This window comes from Rhea pennata, chromosome 1, assembly GCF_028389875.1.
Source record: "Rhea pennata isolate bPtePen1 chromosome 1, bPtePen1.pri, whole genome shotgun sequence".
Classification (NCBI taxonomy): domain Eukaryota; kingdom Metazoa; phylum Chordata; class Aves; order Rheiformes; family Rheidae; genus Rhea; species Rhea pennata.
The window spans coordinates 183,861,739-183,884,400 of NC_084663.1; the positions used below are offsets into that span (position 1 = coordinate 183,861,739).

Here is a 22,662-nt window from a genome sequence, read left to right on the forward strand (position 1 = left end):
AAAACTCTGGGCAACCTCCATATTTATGGGGATCTCCATGTACATGTTTGTGAGAAGTACTTGAAGTAAACATTTTGGAGCTATCATTCTCCTGGATAGGACCTTGATTGGAGTGATGAACTCTTCTGAGATTAGTTTCTCCCAAGGGATATTTATGTTTCTTTCTCACATCAGTCACTTTTTGCTCCATATTCCATGAAAGGCTTCAGTCGGCCAGAAGGTGTGTGAATGTGGTGTGCGACCCCCCAGGACTGCGGTAATAGGCTTGTAGTGGAAATGGAGACAGCCTCCATCCTTCAGCACTTGCTAAGGAGCCCTAGTGCTGTGATAACAAGCCAGCTGGCTTTGTGCACAGTGTGGGTTAAGCACACAGGTGTGTAAGTACAAGACCAAATGTTATTCCTTACTAGAGATGATGGGATGACTCCGATATACACGTGCAATATATATATGTATATATATATATATATGTATATATATACACTCAGCAAAATGCTTTCTAATGAAAAGCTGAACATAATTGTCAGATATTGTTAAAATGTCAGGTAGCTCTGGGCATTGTAAAACTGTCTTCCTGTGGAGCTCATGAAATCTAAAGTCAAAAAACTTCTGTGATTTGCTGTGAGTAAGTGGCTGAATGAGTTTATCATTGTGTCTCAGTGTTCTCTTTTCTTCTCCCTCATAATAAAGGAATTTGCTTAAAAAGCCAAGTTACTATGCCATTGTGACACTTTTAATCATGGACAAGGCAAGCGGTGTGGTTTCTTACTTCATACAAACACAGGGTTATTGTCAAGCCCAAATGTGCTTCAGATAATACAGTCCATGTCAGAACATACCTCAGTCTGCTGTTACTTTGTCCTCCACTGGGTTTAGATAATAGCTGAAACTGTGGAGACTGTGATCCTGTCAGAAGAAAGATCTATATATTGTGCTAATGAGTCTGTATTGCTATCCTCCAACATGCCAAATCAAAGCTGGGACAGTAAAGAGGGAACTTAGGGGTAACTTGATCTATCAGCATATCAGATCTTCTGAAGGCTGAGCATGCTCTTTGGTAACACGGTCTTAAACAGCCAGTTAAGCCTCTGTTATTTTTCATCCCTCACAATATTGAATTCAGGAGGTGGTCATTCCTCATTTCTGCAGTGGTAAATAGGAAAGCTGCTGATCTGCAAACAGTCATAGCTACTTGAATTTATCCTGCTCCACATGCCCTAAATTGAGGGAAACAAGAATAAATGAGTGATGGAAGGGCTCCAAATAAAGGCCCAGAAAGGAGAAAGTGGAATGGGGAGCAGCAAGAGGCATGGTCACTCCTCCCCACATGGTCCATAGCCCCAACAAGGCAGAAACCCAAGTACAAACAGTAATTTGGGCCCTTCAGTAATGCCTGAGGACAGTTAAGGGCCTCAGATCTCTCTACAGTCAAGGTATAGAGTCCTTGCTCCTTCTTTTAGCAACGTAACACACCAAAAGAGTCCTTCAATGAGGGACTAAAATCCAGATCTCTTTCCTCAAGGATTTGTCCCCATCCCTACATACATACAGCATGGCTGTATTTACTCTTGTTTATTCTCTTGAGACAATTGACGATATCTGTTATCTGAATTAGTGGACTAAATGCAGTTTTTGAAAGTGGAGTGATTACAACAGAAGGGTGGGAGAGAGGTTGTAGCCCACTCTCTTGGGAGGAGGAAATGCATCTCAATCTTCTCAGAAGGAGGAGAGAAAGAAACCAGAACTCCTTTTACTCTCTGTCAGGGCTGTAACCCCTGGGCTCCTGGGTACAGGAAGGCTGCCAGCAGCCTCTCCTCAACCTCCTTAAATGAACCCAGATGTCATCACTTCAGTTTTTGTAGTGCTCACTCACTTCAACATGCTCCAGAAATGCCTCCTGCATGGATGGAGGATCTCAGCTAAGACTAGACAGCTACTTACTGACTTGCTTCAGCCTGACTGAGACCGAGCATCCAAACTGTAGGTAGCTGGGAAACTCAAATTTAAAAGGAACTGAAACAATTTCCTGACATAAGCAGGTTCTGAACAGTTTTTCTAGCATGTAACTCTTAGGCCCCAATTGTCCCAAAATCCTTTATGAGGAGACATAGAGTGCATTTGTATCTGGAGCCTGTGCTGTTTTTTGAAGAGTAAACCTTTTAAAGAGTTGGTTGTCCCAGAAATGACTGATGCATTCACAAAAAAGCAAAGTAAAAATGCCAGCAATCACTTTCTTGGGATTCTTTGTCATTAAAGATGACCAACCATTGTCCTATAATCCTGAATCACTGTGACAATTCAAGCAGGCCTCCCACTTTTCTGCATATGTTCAAGGCCTTTTGATCTCACCTGGCTTGGTGTGAGGCAGTCACAGAATCATAGAATTGGTAAGGTTGGAAGGGACCTCTGGAGATCATCTAGTCCAACCTCCCTGCTCAGCAGGGTCACCTAGAGCATGTTAGACAGGGTTGCATCCAGGCAGGCATTGAAGATCTCCAGAGAAGGAGACTCCACAACCTCTCTGGGCAACCTGTGCCAGTGCTCCGTCACTCTCACAGGGAAGAAATTCCCCCTCACGCTCAGGCAGAACTTCCTGTGCTTCAATTTCTGCCCATTGCCTCTTGTCCTGTCACACAGGACAACTGAAAAGAGTTTGTCCCTGTCCCCTTGACACCCTCCCTTCAGGTACTTGTACACATTGATAAGATCCCCCCTCAGGCTTCTCTTCCTCAGGCTAAACGGCTCTCGCAGCCGTTCCTCACAGGGCAGGTGCTCCAGCCCTCTGATCATCCTCGTAGCCCTCCGCTGGACTCTCTCCAGAAGCTCAATGTCTCTCTTGTACTGGAGAACCCAGAATTGGACACAGTACTTGAGATGAGGCCTCCCCAGGGCTGAGTAGAGGGGCAGGATCACCTCCTTCGTGCCTGCACGTATACTGGCATGGGACGTTCACAGCACGTACCCAAGGTTTGTGCAGTGAAGAACAAGAATTGAGCCCTGATGAGCATGATGGAATTATAGAATTCTCCAAAAACTATGGGGGTTTCATTGTTTAAATCTTTGGCTGGCTGATCTCAAAATGAGCCTTATTTAGCAGCTGTCTTTACTTGTCTTTGGTAAAGATCATCAGTGATTAACTGATAATATGTGAACAGAGAAGACCAGGGTGTAGTAAGAAAAAAGATTGCTTTCAGTGTTGCATAAAGTGAACAATTTAGTGAAAGAGTTCAAATATTTCACCCTGGGTATACTTCTCCTCAGAGTCAGGGATCCTCTGGTAATTGCTTGAAAAGCAGAAACAGAGGAGAAAAATTAAAGGAAGAATTAACATCAAATGTAAGATGCTTGGCTGAACTTGAGAAATGCTCTTATAATAGCTTCAAGCATTCAAATGGAAAAATGCATCCCTACTTAATATTATTGATTCCATGTCTGGAGAAAAAAACCACAAAATATTGTGTCCAGGCTGCTGGAGATGCTAACTGCAGGGAGACAGTCAAATGAGGTCAAATTCATTACTTTGAACAAACAATGAAACTCAAGTAGAAAAAAGAAAGATGATAAAAAGCTCAGAGTGAAATCACTTTCTCCCTCTGAAATATAGGTGTTTATTGTATTATGCCTAGTGATAATGAAGTAACTCCTAAAAATATCTTGGTGAACTCCTGGGTTATTAGAGTTGATGGGAATTATTGACTTCAACAGTCAGTAATTTACCTTGCGAATATATAGTCAGGGCATTCAAAAAGCTTTGGTGACCATGACCCATATCTTGCTTTTGTCTGAACCTGGATAACCGATACTCCTGACTACCATTCCATGGCACTTATACAAAGGGCAGGAGGCACTCACTTCTTCCATCTATAAAAGCCAGGTAACTGTCAAGGCAGAGAGATAATGTCCTGGAAGAAGATCGCTGAGAACTTCTAAACTAAAGCTTGGGTTTAAAATCCCTCCTTCTCCATTAAAAACAGAGAGATACTAGGGGAGGCTGACTTTCTTATGCCCAAAATATTCGCCAAGGCTATATGCATGCATATATGGTAATATTTGCATGCAGTGTCACAAGCATACTGAATTTAGCAGTGAGCAAAAGGAGTTCTTTGATGAAAAAACAGAATTGCCCTTTATGCAAGAGGCTTCACAGAAAGATACTGAATTTAGAGAAACAACAGAGGAATAAACTCCATTTATATATTGACTCATAAAGCATGTGATTAGCCTTTTCACTCTGCAAACGTTCTCTACCCAAACACACTTCCCAAGCAAGATTTTTTTTTCAAGGTGGGACTAATCAGGTCCCAAGAGACTGGGCACATCCTGGAAGAGGATTATATCTGAAATTAGAATTGTATTTTGGCCATTATTTCTCTTCAGTTAAAACAGAGATGTAAATTAAATGGCATTATATTCAGCAATGAAGAGGAAATTAAAAGGGGTGCAGATTAAAAACAAGAAGTAATCTTTTCCTAACGCCAGGGCTCAAGGAAAGGAGCATGCAGTGACAGCACCTCTGGCAGTGCTGAGTGTTGAAGTCTCTGCCAGGATTTCAGGCACATGAACCTGACATCTAGGCTTTCCTGCAACAGACTGTACCTGGGAAATGTCAACAACTGTAACAAATATTACCACATGTACCTGACAAGTCACTCATGAAACATCCTTATGACTGTTTACAGAGGTGGTTTTGCTTCCTGGAAATAACTGATGTGCCCGCAATACACTAAAATTTCTACATTTTTTCCCCAGCTTTGAGTGTGAACTGTCATGGCAAGGAATGTAGTAATTAAATGTGCTCAATTCTCCTGACAAAAGCAAGAGAAAAACTCAAGATTGCATGGTTTACAGGTTGGGAACATCTCAGGAGAGATGTTTTTCTGTCTCCAAAAGTATCTCAGCTCCTACCTTATCCTTCAGGATGGTATGATATAATGGAAATATAGAAGTCATACCAAGATAGGGCAAGTATATATTTTCATCTATATCTGCTTTCACTATGAAAAATATTTCCAGGTTTTACCTTAAGAAACAATATTTTTTTAATATAAAAGATGATACAGACCAGTGCCATCAGCACAAAACCTGATAACTGCTGCAAATAATCGTTTTAAAATTATAGTGTAGACTTTCTTATGTGTAAGCAATGTGCCTAAATTTTCATACCGTCCTTTTTAGGAACCTAATTTTCTGTAGAGCAAGCAATCTAAATATACCAGAGTGTGAAGATTAGATTGAGTTCAGTGTAGAGACATTTGTTGTCACTTCTCCCTACCAACACCTCCCACTATTGCTCTACATGTAAAAGTATTTCATTTGCTGAATTCAACCTATCAACTGTAACAAATACGTCCTAATCCCATTATATGCATCACAGTTCACTAACAACCACGTAGGAGTCACCAAGCCTTTTTCTCTTTGATCATCCCAGATTTACACACTGGCCAGGGGCAAGAACCATGAAGTCTGCTGAAAATAGATGAGTGGAGGCAACCTCCAAGGTGTCTCACTACATGTTTGATATAAATGACAATTGTTTAAAAGTCTGTTTTACAAAGTTCACTGCTGTAGCAAATGCTTTAATATCCATTCTCTTCTACTAGTTCTCTATTTTCATTTGTGCTGCTATAACTTCTCTGATTTCATAGTGGCATAATTGTTGAACACCTGACTGCAACTATGGCTTGATAATTGTAGCTGTCTAGCTTCCTTCTTCACCATTAACTTAGGTATTGATTTCTTTCTTAGCAGTGTAATTTTGCTTTCAGATTTTCATGGGAGGAGCTCATGAAAAAGAGGAGCAGAAAATAGAACTTCAATCCTATGGAAAATTCAGACATTTTAACATTTCCTACAATTGCAAACTGAGACTAAATACTATATTTTGAAAAATTTGCCATTAGAAAAAAAATTCTGAAATATTTTACTTTAAACACATGGGAATGACCTACTGAAATGCCCTCTGTGTACACAGTTGAAATGTTCTATTTAATGCTATTTTGACCTTTAGTTTACATAAATGTCAAACTTTTAGATCCTCCTGCTTTATTCTGTTACATAAGATTCAGAATGATAAACGTTTAAGCATTTAGATAGTTCTCCTTTAAAACATTTCTATCCTGCAAAACATTGTTTCCTTCACATTTCTGGAGAGGAAGCAAATTTTCCAAATTCCCTTAGAAAGTTTCTAAGTTCCTTAGGAGACTTGCAACCAGCTGTTCTACAGAGAGCTTTCCAGGTACCAAATGTGATCATTTCAAGATCATTGATTGACTAAAGTCTTTGTTTTGGTTTGCAAACAAAATCTTTCAAAGGGCCAACAAGATGTTGTGCAGACAGACTGCAGCTGCAGGTTTGTTGGAGCTATCAGACAATATCGAATGTCTCCTATCCGAATGTTGAGAGCTACGAGGCTCTATCGACTTCACTGTGGAATGAGCCCAAAATGAATGATGCTCAAGAAAGGATTAAAAAAAGAGAGGATAACATTTCCTCTTTGCAAAGTCGTTCTCTAAATTTGAGAGTCCCATTCAGGTTTAAAATAAAACTGTTTTCCTAGCTGTGCTATTAGACAACTCGTTGATTAAAAAAGATGCTAAAAATTACTAATGTTCAGGTAGTTACCTGTTCTCTGAGTGAGGACAAAGGTATTGTATATAACCAATTTTAATTTTCATATGCTTATGACAAAGCACAAAGCTGCATAGTTTGGATTACAAACATAGCAGGATGGTTTTCCTTTTTTTCTCTCTCAGCTTATCCAAATTGCTATTTTGACTGCAATCATTAAGGGAATAATAGAAGCATTTTTATTGGTAGTACGTTTTATAGAACATGACCTTAACAAGTACTTTAAAAATTTTGGACAAAGTAATAATTCAATGAATTAATTTAGCCCTTTTTGTGCAAATGAACTGTTCCCAAATTACACACGTATATGAATCACTTCACACAGAACTGAATTATAGCCCAACTTGCTCAGCTGCAAGGTGGCAGCCACGGAGAAAAACAGTATAACTTTGTAGGTTGAGTAATCCTGGACAGGACACTAAAGCACACTAAAGCACAGCATTTCTCTTGCAGTCGTTTCCATGGTATCTTTAACACCCACATACAGCAAGTGGGATATCGGTTGTTAAAGTCTCATCCAAATAAATCCTGCAAAGTAAATTGCATGGAACTCAATTTATCTACCTCAAAATGAAGTTTGCTGGGATCTGAACCTGTGGCTTCAGGATAAAACAGGCATTTCAAACCTGATGCGCAAGTCATTCAGCCATTCTATCAGCTTTAACACCAGAACTTAAATATTAATTCAAGAACATATGCATGCATATATATATATATATATCTAAATCTATACACATATAGGTGTACCTACATTTGCCTGAGATTCATCATGCCCATTGATTTCTGCTAATTCCTTGGCGCTTTTTAACTGCAAAAAGTAAGCAAAAAACAAAACAAAACAAAACAAGTACATTACTTGAGTATTTCACATAGTTATGTTTGATTTATTCGAAGGAGCATTTTGTAAAGCTTCCAATGAGAAAAACAGATGGAGCATATAATTCTAATGAGTTTTTGCTCAAACTATTTTGAAACCAACATACTTAAGGCTTGATAGGTTGGCGAAAAAAAAGAGAAATAATAAGACTGGGTCATTATTTTTAAAATAATAAGATTAGAAAGTAGTTTCAAGGCACAAAAAATGTACAGAATTGGCTCTCAAGAATAATAAATGATTTCATTTCCCATTCTTGCTGCTATTAATTTAAACTTTGCAATATTTGCAAGTTGCCACTAGCTAAATAGTGTTTTGCTAATGATTACTTTTGAATGATATATTTTGAGCTGTTTAAGATGCCAGAGTGCTAATCCATGTTTCCTTCCTGAGGAAGCATCTAAATACCTGTCAAGGCTCCTGGGTATGATAGAAAAGGAGGTGAAGGGAAGAACATCTTTTTTGTTTAACCAGCAGGAGGAAGAACAGAGAAGACTTTCAATTTCTGATTCATGGTCTGAATCAAAACTTTTTTTGCCTCTGAACTAGCTTTTTGGGGGAAATCCAGGATTATTTCTTGGGAAATTGTAAGAGATTACTACCAAGAGACTCAAGAAATGCCCTAGCTCATGTCTTCAGCCACATAGAAATATGCACTCACTCATCCTGTGACTGAGCAAACACAGGGAGGAGAAGACACTGCAGCAGTCACGAGCTGGTAAGCCAAGGAGGTTTGCACACTTAAATGAAGCGTACAGAACCACGTACCCTTTAGGTGAATTCCTGAAGAGCCATGTGTTTATGCTAACTTAATTCAGAGCAGATACTTCAGGTGGGGGTGATGGGGAATAATAAACAGGACTTTCTTCTGTATTTCCATCTGTTTTTGCCAAAGAAGCTAGGATTGATTTAGCTGTTGATGATACAGCTGTAACACCGAATGACAACAATCCTAAAATTCAGGAGAATATGAGCGCTATTATGTTTCAGTTAGGTGTCTGACTCAGAAGCACTGGCTGATTACCCAGAGAGGGCTGGCTAGCTTACCTCCATCACGTTTTTGCTGTGTGACAGCAACAGCTAAAATGGCTGTGAATCATCAAATTCTCACAGTTTCCAAGCTGAAGATTAAGGTATGTGGGGCATGATCTCTGTATACTTTAATATGCAGGGCTGTAAACTGCACCAGCTCGGAAACTGCTGCACAAGCAGTTAAATCGACCCTTATGGAGAGGGAAGCGGGGGGACAGTCTCTGAGAAAGCAGTACAAATGATAGCTGGGGCTGCAAACTCCACAGCCGACCTAGCTCAAGTCCCTCATGCTCATCTTTCAATACTCTTGAAAAGGCTACAATTTAAAGCAGTGTGATGCATTTCCAATGAATGTTAAGTGTTTTTCCTGCACTGAAAACTAACCTTGTCTGCAAACCACTACACTGTGGCCAGTAGGAACAAGCCAAGAAGGTTACTTAAAGCCAAGCACCAAAATTAGCTATTTCTGCATCGTGGCATCACTGATAGAACTCTTTCCCAATTCTGCCAGTTCTTCATTATACAAATTCACCTCACATGAGCAGTCCTGTTGAGTTCAGTTGGGTTACTCATCTGAATATGAGGTCAGGAGAGCAGGCTTGGGTATGTAAAACTGCTCTGCATGTTAATGCCACGTCCCGAGTGCTCAGGGATTTTTGTTCATTACTTACCTTTCACCTTTCCTTTTTCAGGTTCATAAAATGCAGTCACCCTTTGGTGACTGTTGGCTTCTTGGGCAATGCTCTGCATGCGTTCTGCTGGTGACATACCTCTCCCCTGCCAGCCTCATGCTCATTTGGTTGGAGCCTGGACTCGGCCTCTAGCCTACATTGCTCTGCTGGACCTTCACCCTATTGCCTTTTTCCCACATCACTGCCTTGGCACCACTCCACCAATGCAGGCAGTTCTAATCTAGTTCTAATGCAGACGGGATGCTAGAGCCCTTCCATCTTTTTTGCCAGCCATGCTCTGAAATGGATGCCAGAGCTCAGGCAAGAAAGTGCTAGTGTCCACATCTGCACTAGAACCGATGTGGTAGAACGTGGAGGTGAACCCATGGAGATGATAGTGGAAAACTCATGGGGAGAAAATGTCCAGCTGCATCTCCACAGCTAAAGGGGTAAAAGTCCCTCTTTTTCCAATATTGTTTCATTTAACTTAGGTTGAAGTTACACTATTTTTCTCACATCCTAAAAAAATGAAATGTAGAAATAGAAATCTCAAAAAACATACAATATTGGAAAAACAGGAGTTGCCTTACCCCCAAGGCAGGCTCCATCGCAGGTCAGTAGTGAGTGTGACATTACCAGCAGAAAGCATGCTGAGGCAACACACTGAACTAATGCCAGTAACAACCAAGAGCCTACCTGAAAGGAAAGGAGAAGAGTTAAAGAATTCGAAGTCCCTGATGCATCAATTTACTGGGATGTATTCTCTGGGGACACAAGAAATTAGGGAAAACACAGAGCCACCAGACCAAAATCCTTCACTAGGGAGCTCCATTTCTTTGCAGCAGTGGGGTTTATTGCAACCTAGGGTTGGTTCATGCCAGTAGGCATGAAATCCACTGACAACCAGAGCTGGTGGCATGTGCCAGATCTCATGCAGATCTTGGCTGTAGTAGTGCAACATGGTGCACCAGCAAATAGGACCTCCCCCAGCAGGGCCTCCATGTCTGGATAGAGCTGGGTGAGAGCAACAGGATCGGAGCAAGCTACTGCTAAGCAAGCTCATGGCTGGGGGCAGGTATGCTCAAACACAGCTGCACCTCCCGCATAAATATGCCTGCAGTGTGGCAAGCTATGATCCCTCCATCAACTTGAGATGAAATGGCATATTTTAGCAAATGTACAAATGGGAAAAATTTAGCAAATCTGTAAATGGGAGTAATGGAGTCGAGGAGGGAGCCCACTGCTACTCATTTGCACAAGAAATGTTCATATTTACTTGACTCTGCCATATGATTTTTAATACCCGTCGTGGATAAAACATACAGATGAGCTGTGGTGCTTGTAAAGGAAAGCTGTGAGCATTGGCAAGTGGGGGTCATTACCGCGAGGGCTTTTGCTATTTCGGAAAGTTTTGGAAGTGGTTCAGGTTTGCTGGAGAGGCACAGTAGCCGTGTAGCGCTGCTTAGGAATTCTGGCTACTTACAATCTCAGCCTTAGGCATGTTTCAAAGTTAATTCTTGAGAGAAATGCAGATCCATTGTGCTTTTCTTCCAGCTACTGTTTTGTCTGTCTGCCTAGCATGAGCGCACATTTGATTTGCAATTAGTAGGAGTCTGCAGAGATTCAAAACTCTGGCCTGGTGGTCCCTGCTGGGGCTGTTACTGCAAGATCTTCTTTATATGTTTTTGCAGCATGTTAATTTCTATCAAGATATAACATAATTTCACACAGTTTCATTATTTCTTTTTTTTTAAGTATTTTGTAATACTGTACCTTGAATGCTATATCCATTATTCCTCCTGGCACTTTGTATAATATAGTGTTTCATCATTTCTCATTTAGAAGCTTATCTTTGTAAACATAAGTGCTAAGAATATGTATTTGAAAATAAAAGCTTTATTTTTTCCCAAAATCTAAACTATTGGTTGCTAAGATATATTTGTCACTAGATATAGTCAATGACAAGTGTTAAGAGCGGAATGATGTTACAGCTTTCATAACGAGCTTTAAAAAAAACCTGAAATAAGTTTGCTTTTCCCAATATGTATATCAAATATATACAATTATTTTCAGACATATTTATAAATTAATACTGAAAAATCTTTAATTTAAGAACCAGCTGCACTTCGAACCTTTGCCATCTTAGCAATTCAGATCCCACAGTCTGGAAACTGCAGATACTTAACCAAGTCACTAAATATTTTAGCTCAAAGTTTACAAAGAAAAGATCAAAAGAAGGGTCTCAAAGCAGAGATAGTGTCTATGCAGCACATGTGTGACTTTGTGGTTCCGGTGTGTGAACATCATGTATTTGATACGCAATATTTATTTGTACACACAGTGATTACACACAATATCCTATTTCCTTTCCAGATTTCCAGATTTCCTTTTTGGTGTGAAACCACCCATTTCATTCTGCTTTTAAGACAACAGTAAAACATACATCATAGAGCACGTCAGTTCAAAGAAATGTAAAATAAAATAATTTGATTTATAGAGACTTGTTCCTCACTGGTTAAATAAGTGTATTGATGAAATATTTTTCTAATATTGTCATAATAAACTTTATTTGTCATAGCAAAGTATATTTGCATATGAATATAATAGGACATTCTAAGCTCTTTTTCTTCAATAATAGTCTTAGCAGAAATACCTGATTTATTTGAAATATTTTTACTTTTCTGATATATTTAACTCTCTCAACATTTATCTGTTTCCAGACAGAAAACACACCTCACTGATATCTTTGTGGAGGAACATAATATTCAATACCTGAAATTTAATATTGGATAGTGTAAAATAAGGGTGCATTTTCACTCTATTTTCTTAACATCTATGTTACCCTCAGCTGCATTCACATATGCTAATCAGGGCAGAAACACAGGCCTCATAGAGCTATGTCTTGCTCACGGCATAGTCAGTGGCCAGACTCCTACGGATTTTGGAGTGAAGCCTTGAGTTCTCCTCAGCACACCTAAGCCAGCCTTTTTTTCTCCCACCAAAACCACTCACCTGTTCTTGCAAGACTTTAAGCATTGCTTGTGTATGTGTTTGCTCTTCCTTGGCTTGCTCCAGTTCGGATTTTTTGTTATTTAATTCTTCCTGTATGCTCAGCAATTGCTGCACAAACAAAAGAAGTTTCTGGTTAGCACTGTCTGGATCCAAAGAGGATTTAAATCCTCAGTTTGACAAACCCTCATTTCAAACAATGCTTTGCAGGATGCTCCTGTATTTATTATTATTGCATAATCTGCTGCACCTAAATGGACCAGAGGTAAATTATTTTCATCTGTATCTCCTGCAGCAGTGCTCCACGAGTAATGCATCTGTTAATGTGTGTTAAGCTGTTTGTTACATTAAGACACTCATGGTACAGTATATCTCCCACAGAGGGACTGTCACATCCATCTGAACCAAAATCTTATTTGTAGAACTATACGTGGTGGTTTTAGTAATACTAGGGTAAACACTACAGTACATAAATAATTTAAAAGCACAGCCCTTTAATATAATTAGTCATTGGCCCAAAGCCATTTTCATTCTATGCAAAATAATATTCTGGAAAGCTTTCACACTGAGTTGCCAGGAAGAAAAGCTTTCCTTTTTCCCTTGTGCTGTGCTCTTTTATTAGATCAGTAAGACTGATGCCCTGCAATCAATATATCAGCCATGAAGACTGTTGATCTGCATCGTCAAAACGAAAAGGTATGACCAAAACCTATTTTTATGAAGATAATTTCTGGAATGTAAAAACTTATTTAAAAGTCCACAGCCTCTGCTCTTGGCTAGCTCTATGTTCTGCACAGATTTATTGTGACTATCAATAGCAGGTCAGTAGATTTAATTAATATTAAAATAATTATATATTTCTGTATTGGCACGAGGAATGTTAGACACTGCTAAAGAGCAAGAGAAGACAACCAAGAGATTAAAAAGGAGTTTATTGTGCTTTTCTTTCGTAATCAAGAAAGGAAAGTCTGAACTGCTGAGGCAACATATTACTCTGCTTACACTCTTTTTTGAGGACTACTTGAATGAACAATTGCTTTAATAACTTGGGTTATTGATCTTCCACATTGTAAACATCTAGAGGTTTACTTTATAGGGTGCTTAGTACTGGTAACTCTGACTCAAGCTGATGTTATAGGTGTTCAGCATTTGGTCAGTCACAGACAACTAACCAAGAAACACACCTAAGCCTTGTCCCACCACCCTGGCTGCCCCAGGTATCAAAGGACTCTATTGCAGCACCAAGATTATTTTAAGAGCTGCTTGGAAACATCTGACACTTCAGGACTTGGCAGAACCATTGACAGTGTATTCCTAGTGTAAGTGAACACCAATTTGATGGTTGGAGTCATGTTATTCAGCCACTGGAGTAAAAATTCATGTAGGTATATTTCTGGTTGTATCTTACACATTCTATAATCCAGCTAGGTGGGCTCGCTGTTGGATCTCATCCCCTGGACTGTTCCCTAGGAGCCTCCAACAGACATTTAGGTATTTGTATTTACCACATTTAGGTACGTGTATTTACCAGTCTACCATGGCACAAAAGCATTTTCAATCTCAAGATTTTACATGAAACAACAAGTTCTGCTCCACTGAGCCTACTAACCAACCAAATATTGCATGGGAAGCTTTATTTCTTGCATTTGCTGAACAGGGATGGATTGCCACCTCAGAGCTATGTTCACCATGCCTGTTAGGTACCTCTCCCTACATTTTCAGAAGACAAAGTGAATTTATGTGTATACAGTTGTGTGTCACACACTGATTTCCATCCTCAGCAGAGTTATGACTTTTCAAACATTTCACATTTTAGGCCTGAAGGGACCATAAGGTCATCTCATCTAACCTCCTGTTTATTACAGACCATTAAGCTTCATGCAGGATAGTTGTAGCTGATGTCTGCACTTTAGAAAGACTAAGGGGCACCAGTCCTCAGAAGAGAAGCAGAGTATGTAAGACACCAGATAACTGAAGCCCTTTCAAGAATCACTGAGATACCTGAGGTGTGGCAAGCAGATGTGTCACCTAATAGGGGTTAGTGGAATGTCCTCTCCTTCCTACCCCAACTTGTTTAATTCTATGCACCTGAACTGGACGATGGCAGCCTAAGAAAAAGAAGTCTCTGCCTCCTGCCTCAGAGTCTTCTCTAAGCAGTTCTGTCTTGCCATTGTGGTCAGTCTCTAGTGATTCAAATGGAAGAGCCAAAATGAATGAAATAATCTTCTTACAAAGCCAAGAATCACAAAATCACAGAATAGTTGGTGATGGAAGGGAGCTCTGGAGATCAGCTAATTCAAACCCCTGCTCATGCACACTCAGCTAGAACAGATTGCCCAGAACCATGTCCAGTCAGGTTCTAAATATCGCCAAGGATAGAGACTCCACAGCCTCTTTGGGAAACATGTTCCAATGTTCAACCACCCTCACGGGGAAGAAGTGTTTTCTTGTGAATGCATCTAGCCAGTTACGAACTGGGGGAAGGAAGTGCTTCATGGCTCCTCTAGGCAACCAGTTGAAATCTTGAAGCTTGAGATTTAATTATCACCACTATCTCAATGCAGTGCTGCTAGTACTAGGGATTATGGCAGGATATCCTGTTTGCCCCACAGCTTCTGAAGAAGTGAATGGACATGCAGAACTGAGGAGATCACCACCTTCCAGACTGCAACTTCATCTTATTTCTGAGATTTTACTCCTGTTCCTGGGAGACATCATAGAACCCATCCATCTGAACAGTATCAGATTTCAGCTGGAAGATCTTAATGAGTTTTAAGTCCACCTCTGCTACTGGAAAGCCTTTTCACAATTTAATGCCTGTCACAAATGGGATACCAAGTCTCATGTCCAGGTTGACCTTGTTCCACTTCTGTCACTAAGACTGAAATCCTCTTTCCCATCCTACCCTCCTATGGACGATTCTTATGTACAGCAAATCAACTCTCAAATTGCCACTGTTTAAAACTCACATCTCCTACTGCTATCTCCCACTGTGACTTAGTCCAATTATATCCCTCTTCCTTTGATCCTGACTTTAACTGTTTTGAGTTTGAGGAGACTATTTCCAAAACTGCCAGAGCTTAGCAGGAACTGGAAGTGTGGAAGACAAGTCACTGAAAGCCCAAGGAGAGTTCCTCACTGCTCTGCATCTTTGTACTTGGCTTTGGATCAACCAGGAGCAGTAATTCCAGGAAAACATCCAATGCGCTCAGTTTCCCCAGGGTAAAAAAGTGCAAACATTCCGGTCACATTATGAGCTGTGAAGCACTAGATATGAGACAAAACTTCCAGGAGTTTTAATGGTTAAATTTTCAACTATTTCAGGCTCACCATGTGTTCACAGGATATATTGAAAGCTGGAAATTGGTCTATTTTTCATGTGGATGAAAAATGGAATATCTTTAACTAACATACCACATTCCCTGTCACATGTAAGGTTTTGTAATTACAGCACTAGGATCTTCCCATTGAACCCCTTAGGATGCCAAAATTGCAGCTGGGAATGCTTGTAGCCATTCCCTGCAGCTTTAACCTTCTTTTCTTTTCTCTCCCTGATGTTTATGTCTAAAAGCTGCAGAACCTGCTCATTTTTCATGGTCCAGCTTCTTTTTCCTGAGTGGTTGATGCCACTACCAAGATGTTATAACAAGGAATTATACCTGCCAAACAACACATTTTTCCCTTCTAGCCTTATTTTGGGAAAGGATGAAGTAGCTTTGACAGAAAAAAAAAATATCAGCTTGAAATAGATGATCGGCTCAAAAAATTTCTGCACAAACACACAAAGTTGGGCAAAACTAAAAGCAAATCAAACAAGGATTTTATACAGGAAAGAATGAGGCACGTTTCATAGTAGGGACTGCTATCATGCTCACTTTTAAACAGACAGCCACTCCATAAACATTGTAAGGAACGATGCCAAGATGCTGATATTTAATTATTCATAATTATTTTGTTTTTCACATAAATGTGCTTATTAAAAATTGATCCTATAGATATTTCCTCTGCCTTTCAAATTACTTGCAAATGTATATTACAATCAATTAAAATTAAAAACTAGTCTCCTTTGGTTTTACTGCTTGTGCTGTCTGATCCTGTTCCACCTACTTTGTCATGTCATCCAGCCTTTCTGTCGGAGCGTTTCCCTACCCACCACCCACACACAACATTTGCTACCCTGTTTCCCACCTACCGTGTCCTGCTGACTTGTCTCAGAGCTTTTGCCAGCAGAGCTATCAAAATGTCCCTTCCTTCAATCTCATCTCACCTCTCTGGCCTTTTTCTGAAGTCCCGATGTCCCCAAACTTTGTGGCAAAGATTCTCTGTCACATTCTCTGCAGTAAGCAGTTTCTTAGCTTTTTTCAGGGAAAGGAGAGACTTCTTGTTTACACAGTGCTGTTGTCTTCCAGTTAGTATTTCTGCAATTTCATGTGATTCTTGGGTCTCTGGGGGTCCACTGCAAGTTATGCAATGGTTTATTCCCTGAGCTAAAATCTCAGTGACAGGAGACAGACAAGCATCCCGTGGTGGAGAGGCAGCGCTGTAGTCAGAACATCTACAGTACATCTTTGCTGTAGTGCAGGCCCATGCCGGGAAATGCAGAGACTGGCTGTGGCCTTCTGCCAAAGGGAGTGAAAGGCTACCAAGAGCATACAACCATACAAAACCCGACATAAAGAAAACTTGATTTAAGGAGTGTTGTGAGGAGAGGATTTTTGAGGAAAGTCTAGGAATGTTAAGCATCAAACTGAGCAAGAGCTTTCCAGGATAAAAGGTAAGAAGAAGGGCACAAGTCAGCTTCTGAAATCAGCAGTGAGGTGTGTCCAGGGCTGAGAGATAAATGAAAGGGGTCTGGAAAATGTCATGCGGTACCAAATGAAGTCTTTCACACGAGCAGCTCCACCAGTACCAGTCTCAGGTGGGAAGCTCGGATGGTCTAGATGCAACCACAGCCGTTTGTCACAGTGGCTGCTGGGTGCTCCCTAAGAGACAAAATCCCGGGGTAGGTTCAGATCAGACTGGTATACATCACTGGTAGCTCCTTACTGGCATTTCCAGAGAGGAGATAGGAAAGGAGACAGAATTCACCTACAAATGGTCTCTCCGGAGTCAAACTGATGTATTTTAGGCAAACAACGCAAAGCAGCTCGCCTGTTTCCAGCATCAGCTCTGGAGCTGCTCCGTACAGAAATGGAAAACATCACTCTCCAGTGCTAAGCTTTTTTCATTCATTAGAACCAGATTCCTCCCTGCACATAGCTAATTTCTTTATATAGGAGGGAAGGGTGTGTGCATGTGTGTTTTGTTCTGTTTTTTTCACACATTCCCACCTCCAGTGCCGAATCTCTGTCAGAAACATTTCAGTACCACCCATATTTCGTAGATCTCATAAGTGCAGACAGAAAATTACCATCTTAAACCAATCTGCGTAGATTCTGAAGCATTAAATATAGATGGCATTATGGAAGGCAGCTGAATTACTCAGACTGTGTACAATGTGGTGCCAGGGTGGCCAAGAATGCTAACAGCCAAGCAACACACAATGACTCAAAACGTATGAGAATCCCTAAAGGGAAAGTAATAGCTTTCAGTTTTGTATCACTGGGCGGCCATGAAATACTCCTTCTCTTTCCTCCTCTCCTCCTTGCCCACAGTTTTTTATTTCTCCCCCAAAGGCAGTGTTACATGTATACCTTTAAATATAAATTATGGACATATGTACAAGTGCAGGCACACACACAGCCTATCAAGACAGAGAGGTCTTTCAGAAGGAAAGCATGGTTTCCAGCATGAAACCATCAACTTAGTATTCTAAGAAATCGGGACAGATCAGAAGAGACCACAAAGCCTGAGGCTGTACTTAAGATACTGTAAGGCTGACAGAATAATAAAAAAGGAAAACCAGCTTTTGCCACAAGTTTAACAGTTATACAGCTGAATGGTCCTGCCCCTGCTATTTTGGTGACGGCTTTCTCTACAGCTGCTTGAAAAGAAATATGAAAATGTTACAAAGATCTTAAAAGAAACAGAAGTAAAGAAGATCAGGCAAAAGAGCATCTCTGAGGTGGGAGCACTGACTTTGATCACAGATAGCAAACCTATCCAGTTTAGTCACAGGAAAGGGTCACAGACTCTTCCTCCAGTTTCTGGAGTAACTACAGGGCATCCAAAAAAGATCTGTGGCAAACACTTCAGAAATGACAATATCAGTCAAGGAGGCATGGTGTTACTCAGCCTAACAGAGTCAACTCAGTTGAATAGACATCTTGAACGCCTAGCAAACTTAAGCAAAGTGAATTCTCCTATCTGTGTAATATTTGATGGGCAACATATTACTCTCCACTGGCTACCTATAGGAAATATTTGTACGTCCCTATACAGGAAAAATGGTCTGATTTGATTCTCTAGGTGCCTAAAATGATGTGCTTGAAATAGGCAGGCTAGGTCTCACTCACGGTCGTAATTTTCAGTTCTGAAGAAACTAAGGCTTGAATAATAAACACTAACTTGGGAGACAGTACTTACTTATGCAACAGGGCAATCATTTTTCTATACTACATGGAATCAGAAATCTAAAAAATACAAAATTTTAGGCATGAAAGGATCTCAGAGACTACCTGAAGATTACGACAGCCCACTTAGGCTAGTAATTTCTGGAGTTTTATTCTTTTGCTTCCTCACACCCTGCCAAAGCAAACCTCATTGTGTCAATTCCATATTTATTTTGCAGAAAGGAAAGGAAGTTAGAGTTTGCCAAACGGAAAAGGACAAACATCAGTAAGGTAAAATGTGTTTTAAAAGTCTTAGAAACTATTTACAAATAAATGAGGGAGGCACAGTAAACTTTTCTTGGCTGAATCTTCATTAGGTAGAAGGAAAAGAAATAACAAGTCAAAATGAAACCTCAGGTGCATAAACTATTGCAAAGTAAAATTACAGATCCCTCTGCCAATACTTCTGTGGGGTAGCTATAAGGTTGTTTTTTTCTAAGACAAGATTTCATATCACAAATGGCCAGCACATGGCAGGCTTGAATAATGAGAAAGTGACTTCCCAGCTGAGCAAATATGCATTAGTAACAAGACGCTGATGAGGCCAGACAAATCACCAAGGAAACAGAAGAACGTTAAAGACAAGTCAGAGAAGCTTTAGAAATGAGCCCTCAAGGATGTTAGCCATGTTGGCACACTAACGGGAACATATGTGCCACCCTAATGTATGACAAGGCATGATTAAAATAAGGAATATGTGGGTTTTTTTTTGAAGGAGTAAAATGAAGCATCGTGTAATAAGCAATGTTTCTCACCTCTCCCATCTCTCAGGGTTCGCCTGTACCATATGAACTATAGAGATGGCATTGTTAGGATGGATCTTGGGGTTTGCCACCATAAAACAGCCCAAACCCTGATCGCCCAACTGTGGGCCTCAACTGGTGAAAATCTGCATGTGGATCAGCAACGCAGCTCCCGCTTGTCAGGCATCCACCTGAGAAGTGAGTTTTCCCAGCCAGAGGAAAAATGCACGCTAAACATGTTAGCTCCATGCTAGCAGCAGGTGAACCACTTCGGAAGGGGAGGGGACACTGGGCACACCTGATGTGTGAGGGTTGTATTGTATCGTGACATTATTGAAGAATGCTGTCCTACCGCTTCCTTAAGGAGGTGTTTGCCATCCTCTCCTCCCCCTGCTATTAGATGGACTTCAGAGCTCTGACAGCTTTACTGCACTCAGAACAAGAGCAGGCAGGACTGAACCCAAGAAATAGCAAACAAGAAGACAGACAAATGACACACTGAAACTACCCAATGGAAGGTTACAGAGAAGATGGAGTCAGGCTCTACTTAGAGAAAGGCTGAGAGCCAACAAACACAGGCTGCAACAAAGAAAATTTCTATTATATACAAGGAAAACATTTCATAGTGAAGGTAGCCAAACACTGGAACAACAGATTAGAGAGGCTGTGGACTCTACATCCTTGGAGATAAAACTCAGCTGGACAAGGCCCTGAGTAACTTAAAAGAACTCCAAAGCTGGTCCTGCATTGAGCAGGGGTTTGGTACACATGACTGCAAAAGGTCCCTTCTGAGTTACCCTATTCTGTGGTTCTAAAGAATATTTAACAGATACCGGATAATCAGGTCTCATTTCTTTAGTTTCCATGAGGCACAGTAATGCACCAGTGCTAACTGCAAGAGGCAGAATTTGGGGTTGAATAGCAGATCAACAGAAAGAATGACTGGCTTAGAAACCCAGCTACAGCTTTTATTTATCAAGTAAATTTTAGGCATAACTCTTGCTCCAGTCAAGAAAGACAAATTTGCTTAGGTCAGTTACAGGCTGTTATAGCAAATGAGGAAAAGATCTAACTCCTCAGGGACCTTAAAGTATCAATCCCTCCCCCCAGAAGTGTAATCTTCCCATCTTACTAATATCTATTAGTATCTAAATATCTAATTAGCACTAATATCATGAATCCCCTACTGAGATCTGACTTTCACAGCAGATTACATAAGGTCTTTGATTTTGGTGGTGCCCCCAGCAGAAGGGAGAAGATTGTTTGGCCAAAACAGTTACACCTCATCATTAAAGTTCCCACCTACCGTTGTTAAATGAGATGATTGCCATATTAGATAGCTCTTGACTTTTACTGGCAACAGGTGAGTGAGCGGGTGGACTTATAATTTGCTCTGATTCTGATCAAAGGAAGAAGGTTGATCCCAGATGAATATCATGTTCCCTTTGCCCTTGCATCTGTCCTACAAGTCAGCTAGTTGGCACCTGGTATGATCCACAGTCAAAAGAAGACATGATCATCCATTCATACCAACCTTTTCTTCTCTAGCCTTCCACCTGTACTCATCCATTGTCAATAGCTCCTCACCAGGCAACAGCATCTGAACTGTATGATCACATCTATTCTTTCATGAACTGCAAAAGAGCATGATGCAAAAGAGCACTCTACTTCCTAGCAAAATAAATTAGTTTTTTTTTAATTTTGGTTTTCCTATTCAAGAAGAAAGATTTCATTCATTTTAAAGGAGAATAAAACATCTGACACATTTTAGAAGAACAAAAGACATCTGAGAAAAGTGTCAATTTGCCCTGTGTTATTCTCATTGAAACAGAGTTCCTACTAATGAAAAAAGCTTTTGGAAACTATGTAATCAGTAAGACATCTCTAGTATTTAGGAATCTTTTGAAGAATTCATGTACAATTGCTAGACTGTAAAACTTGTGAGAACTGTACTTCATCAGCATGAGACCATACTATCTCAAATGTACTATATGATCATGTCAATGCAGATATTAGTTGATTTGTTTTTTATTTGAAATGAAATGTGTGCACCAGATTATTTCTCTCCAATGTGCTTATTCATGCTGTCACTCTCTGTTTAGCTCTACCACTGGTAGCAGGCAAAATGCTACAACCATTCCATCTTCCACCATTTCACCACTTGTAGAGTAGCTATAGAGAACACGGTGCTTAAAGCATCTGCAGGTCCTTATTTACACTTCCCTGTAACACTGCTGAAGTGGTGGTGGCAGAAGTGGGAAATTAAACACTACTTTCAATAAAGAAAGGTTGTTAAACGCAGAGGAGAACCCATTTGGCTTGTCTTAGATCTGGTAAATAATTAGCACTTAATTGCCAGCTGCTCTTCTTTTTTTTTTTTTTTTTTTTTTTAATATAATCAGAAAGACTAAGTATTTTCTGAAAGTTTGAATGTGCTCTTCACAGTACAGAGCCCTGAAAAGCACAGAGGAAGAAAGAGAATACTTATGGGAACATTTCTCCCTGTTTTGAAAGCAAATGTATTTTTTACCAGATTCCAAGTATCAACTATATGAAGAGAAGAAAATAAGAGAAAGGCCTGGAAGAGTACTTCCAGCACTGGGTGCAGTCCCTTGCACTTACATCTTATCCATCCCCCAGAAAATTATCTATGATGATCAATATTGCCATTACTACCCCAGCGCTACTTTTAAAGGAAAATAGAAAGATGTAATTGGAATTCACACAGTGAGAGTAATAGAAATATTTCCAACTTAATTATTCTGGTCTATTTATTCAGCAGGTAAAAAGCAAATATAAGGGGTAATGTTTTTTATCTCTTTTATTTACTCTTCTCTTTAATACCACATTTGGAGAAGAATCAGTTTTTAGATGTGCATAAGTACATTGGGTAGGTTGTGTGCTGAATAGATGTTTGGTGAGCTAAAGGTAGGTGGATAAAAAAGATTACAAAGCTCCTCTGCATTCAGAATATATTAATAAATATAACTATAATATACTCCATCTACCTGACAGTGATGTTAATCTCAATACTAAATTGTTGCCCAAGCATGTGTACTTAAAGGTGAATGGTTGTTACATTGGTCATGGCACTGATATGGCACTTTTCACATGGCAGTTTTCAGCCATCTACAAATGTGTCTGTGACTTTTGAC

General features: G+C 40.0%; 1 protein-coding gene across 9 annotated transcripts in view; it reads right to left on the reverse strand.

The window, feature by feature from the left end:
- Positions 1 to 22,662, reverse strand: part of ENOX1 (ecto-NOX disulfide-thiol exchanger 1) — a 361,163-nt gene that overhangs the window by 15,590 nt on the left and 322,911 nt on the right. For 8 of the 9 annotated variants that reach the window (XM_062566981.1, XM_062566979.1, XM_062566984.1 and 5 more), the window contains 2 exons: positions 12,217 to 12,324; positions 7,379 to 7,435 (listed from right to left, as the gene is read on the reverse strand). In XM_062566981.1, coding sequence (XP_062422965.1) covers positions 7,379 to 7,435; positions 12,217 to 12,324 — 165 coding nt within the window. The remainder of the gene's footprint in view (positions 1 to 7,378; positions 7,436 to 12,216; positions 12,325 to 22,662) is intronic. The other variant, XM_062566985.1, reaches the window with a different exon arrangement.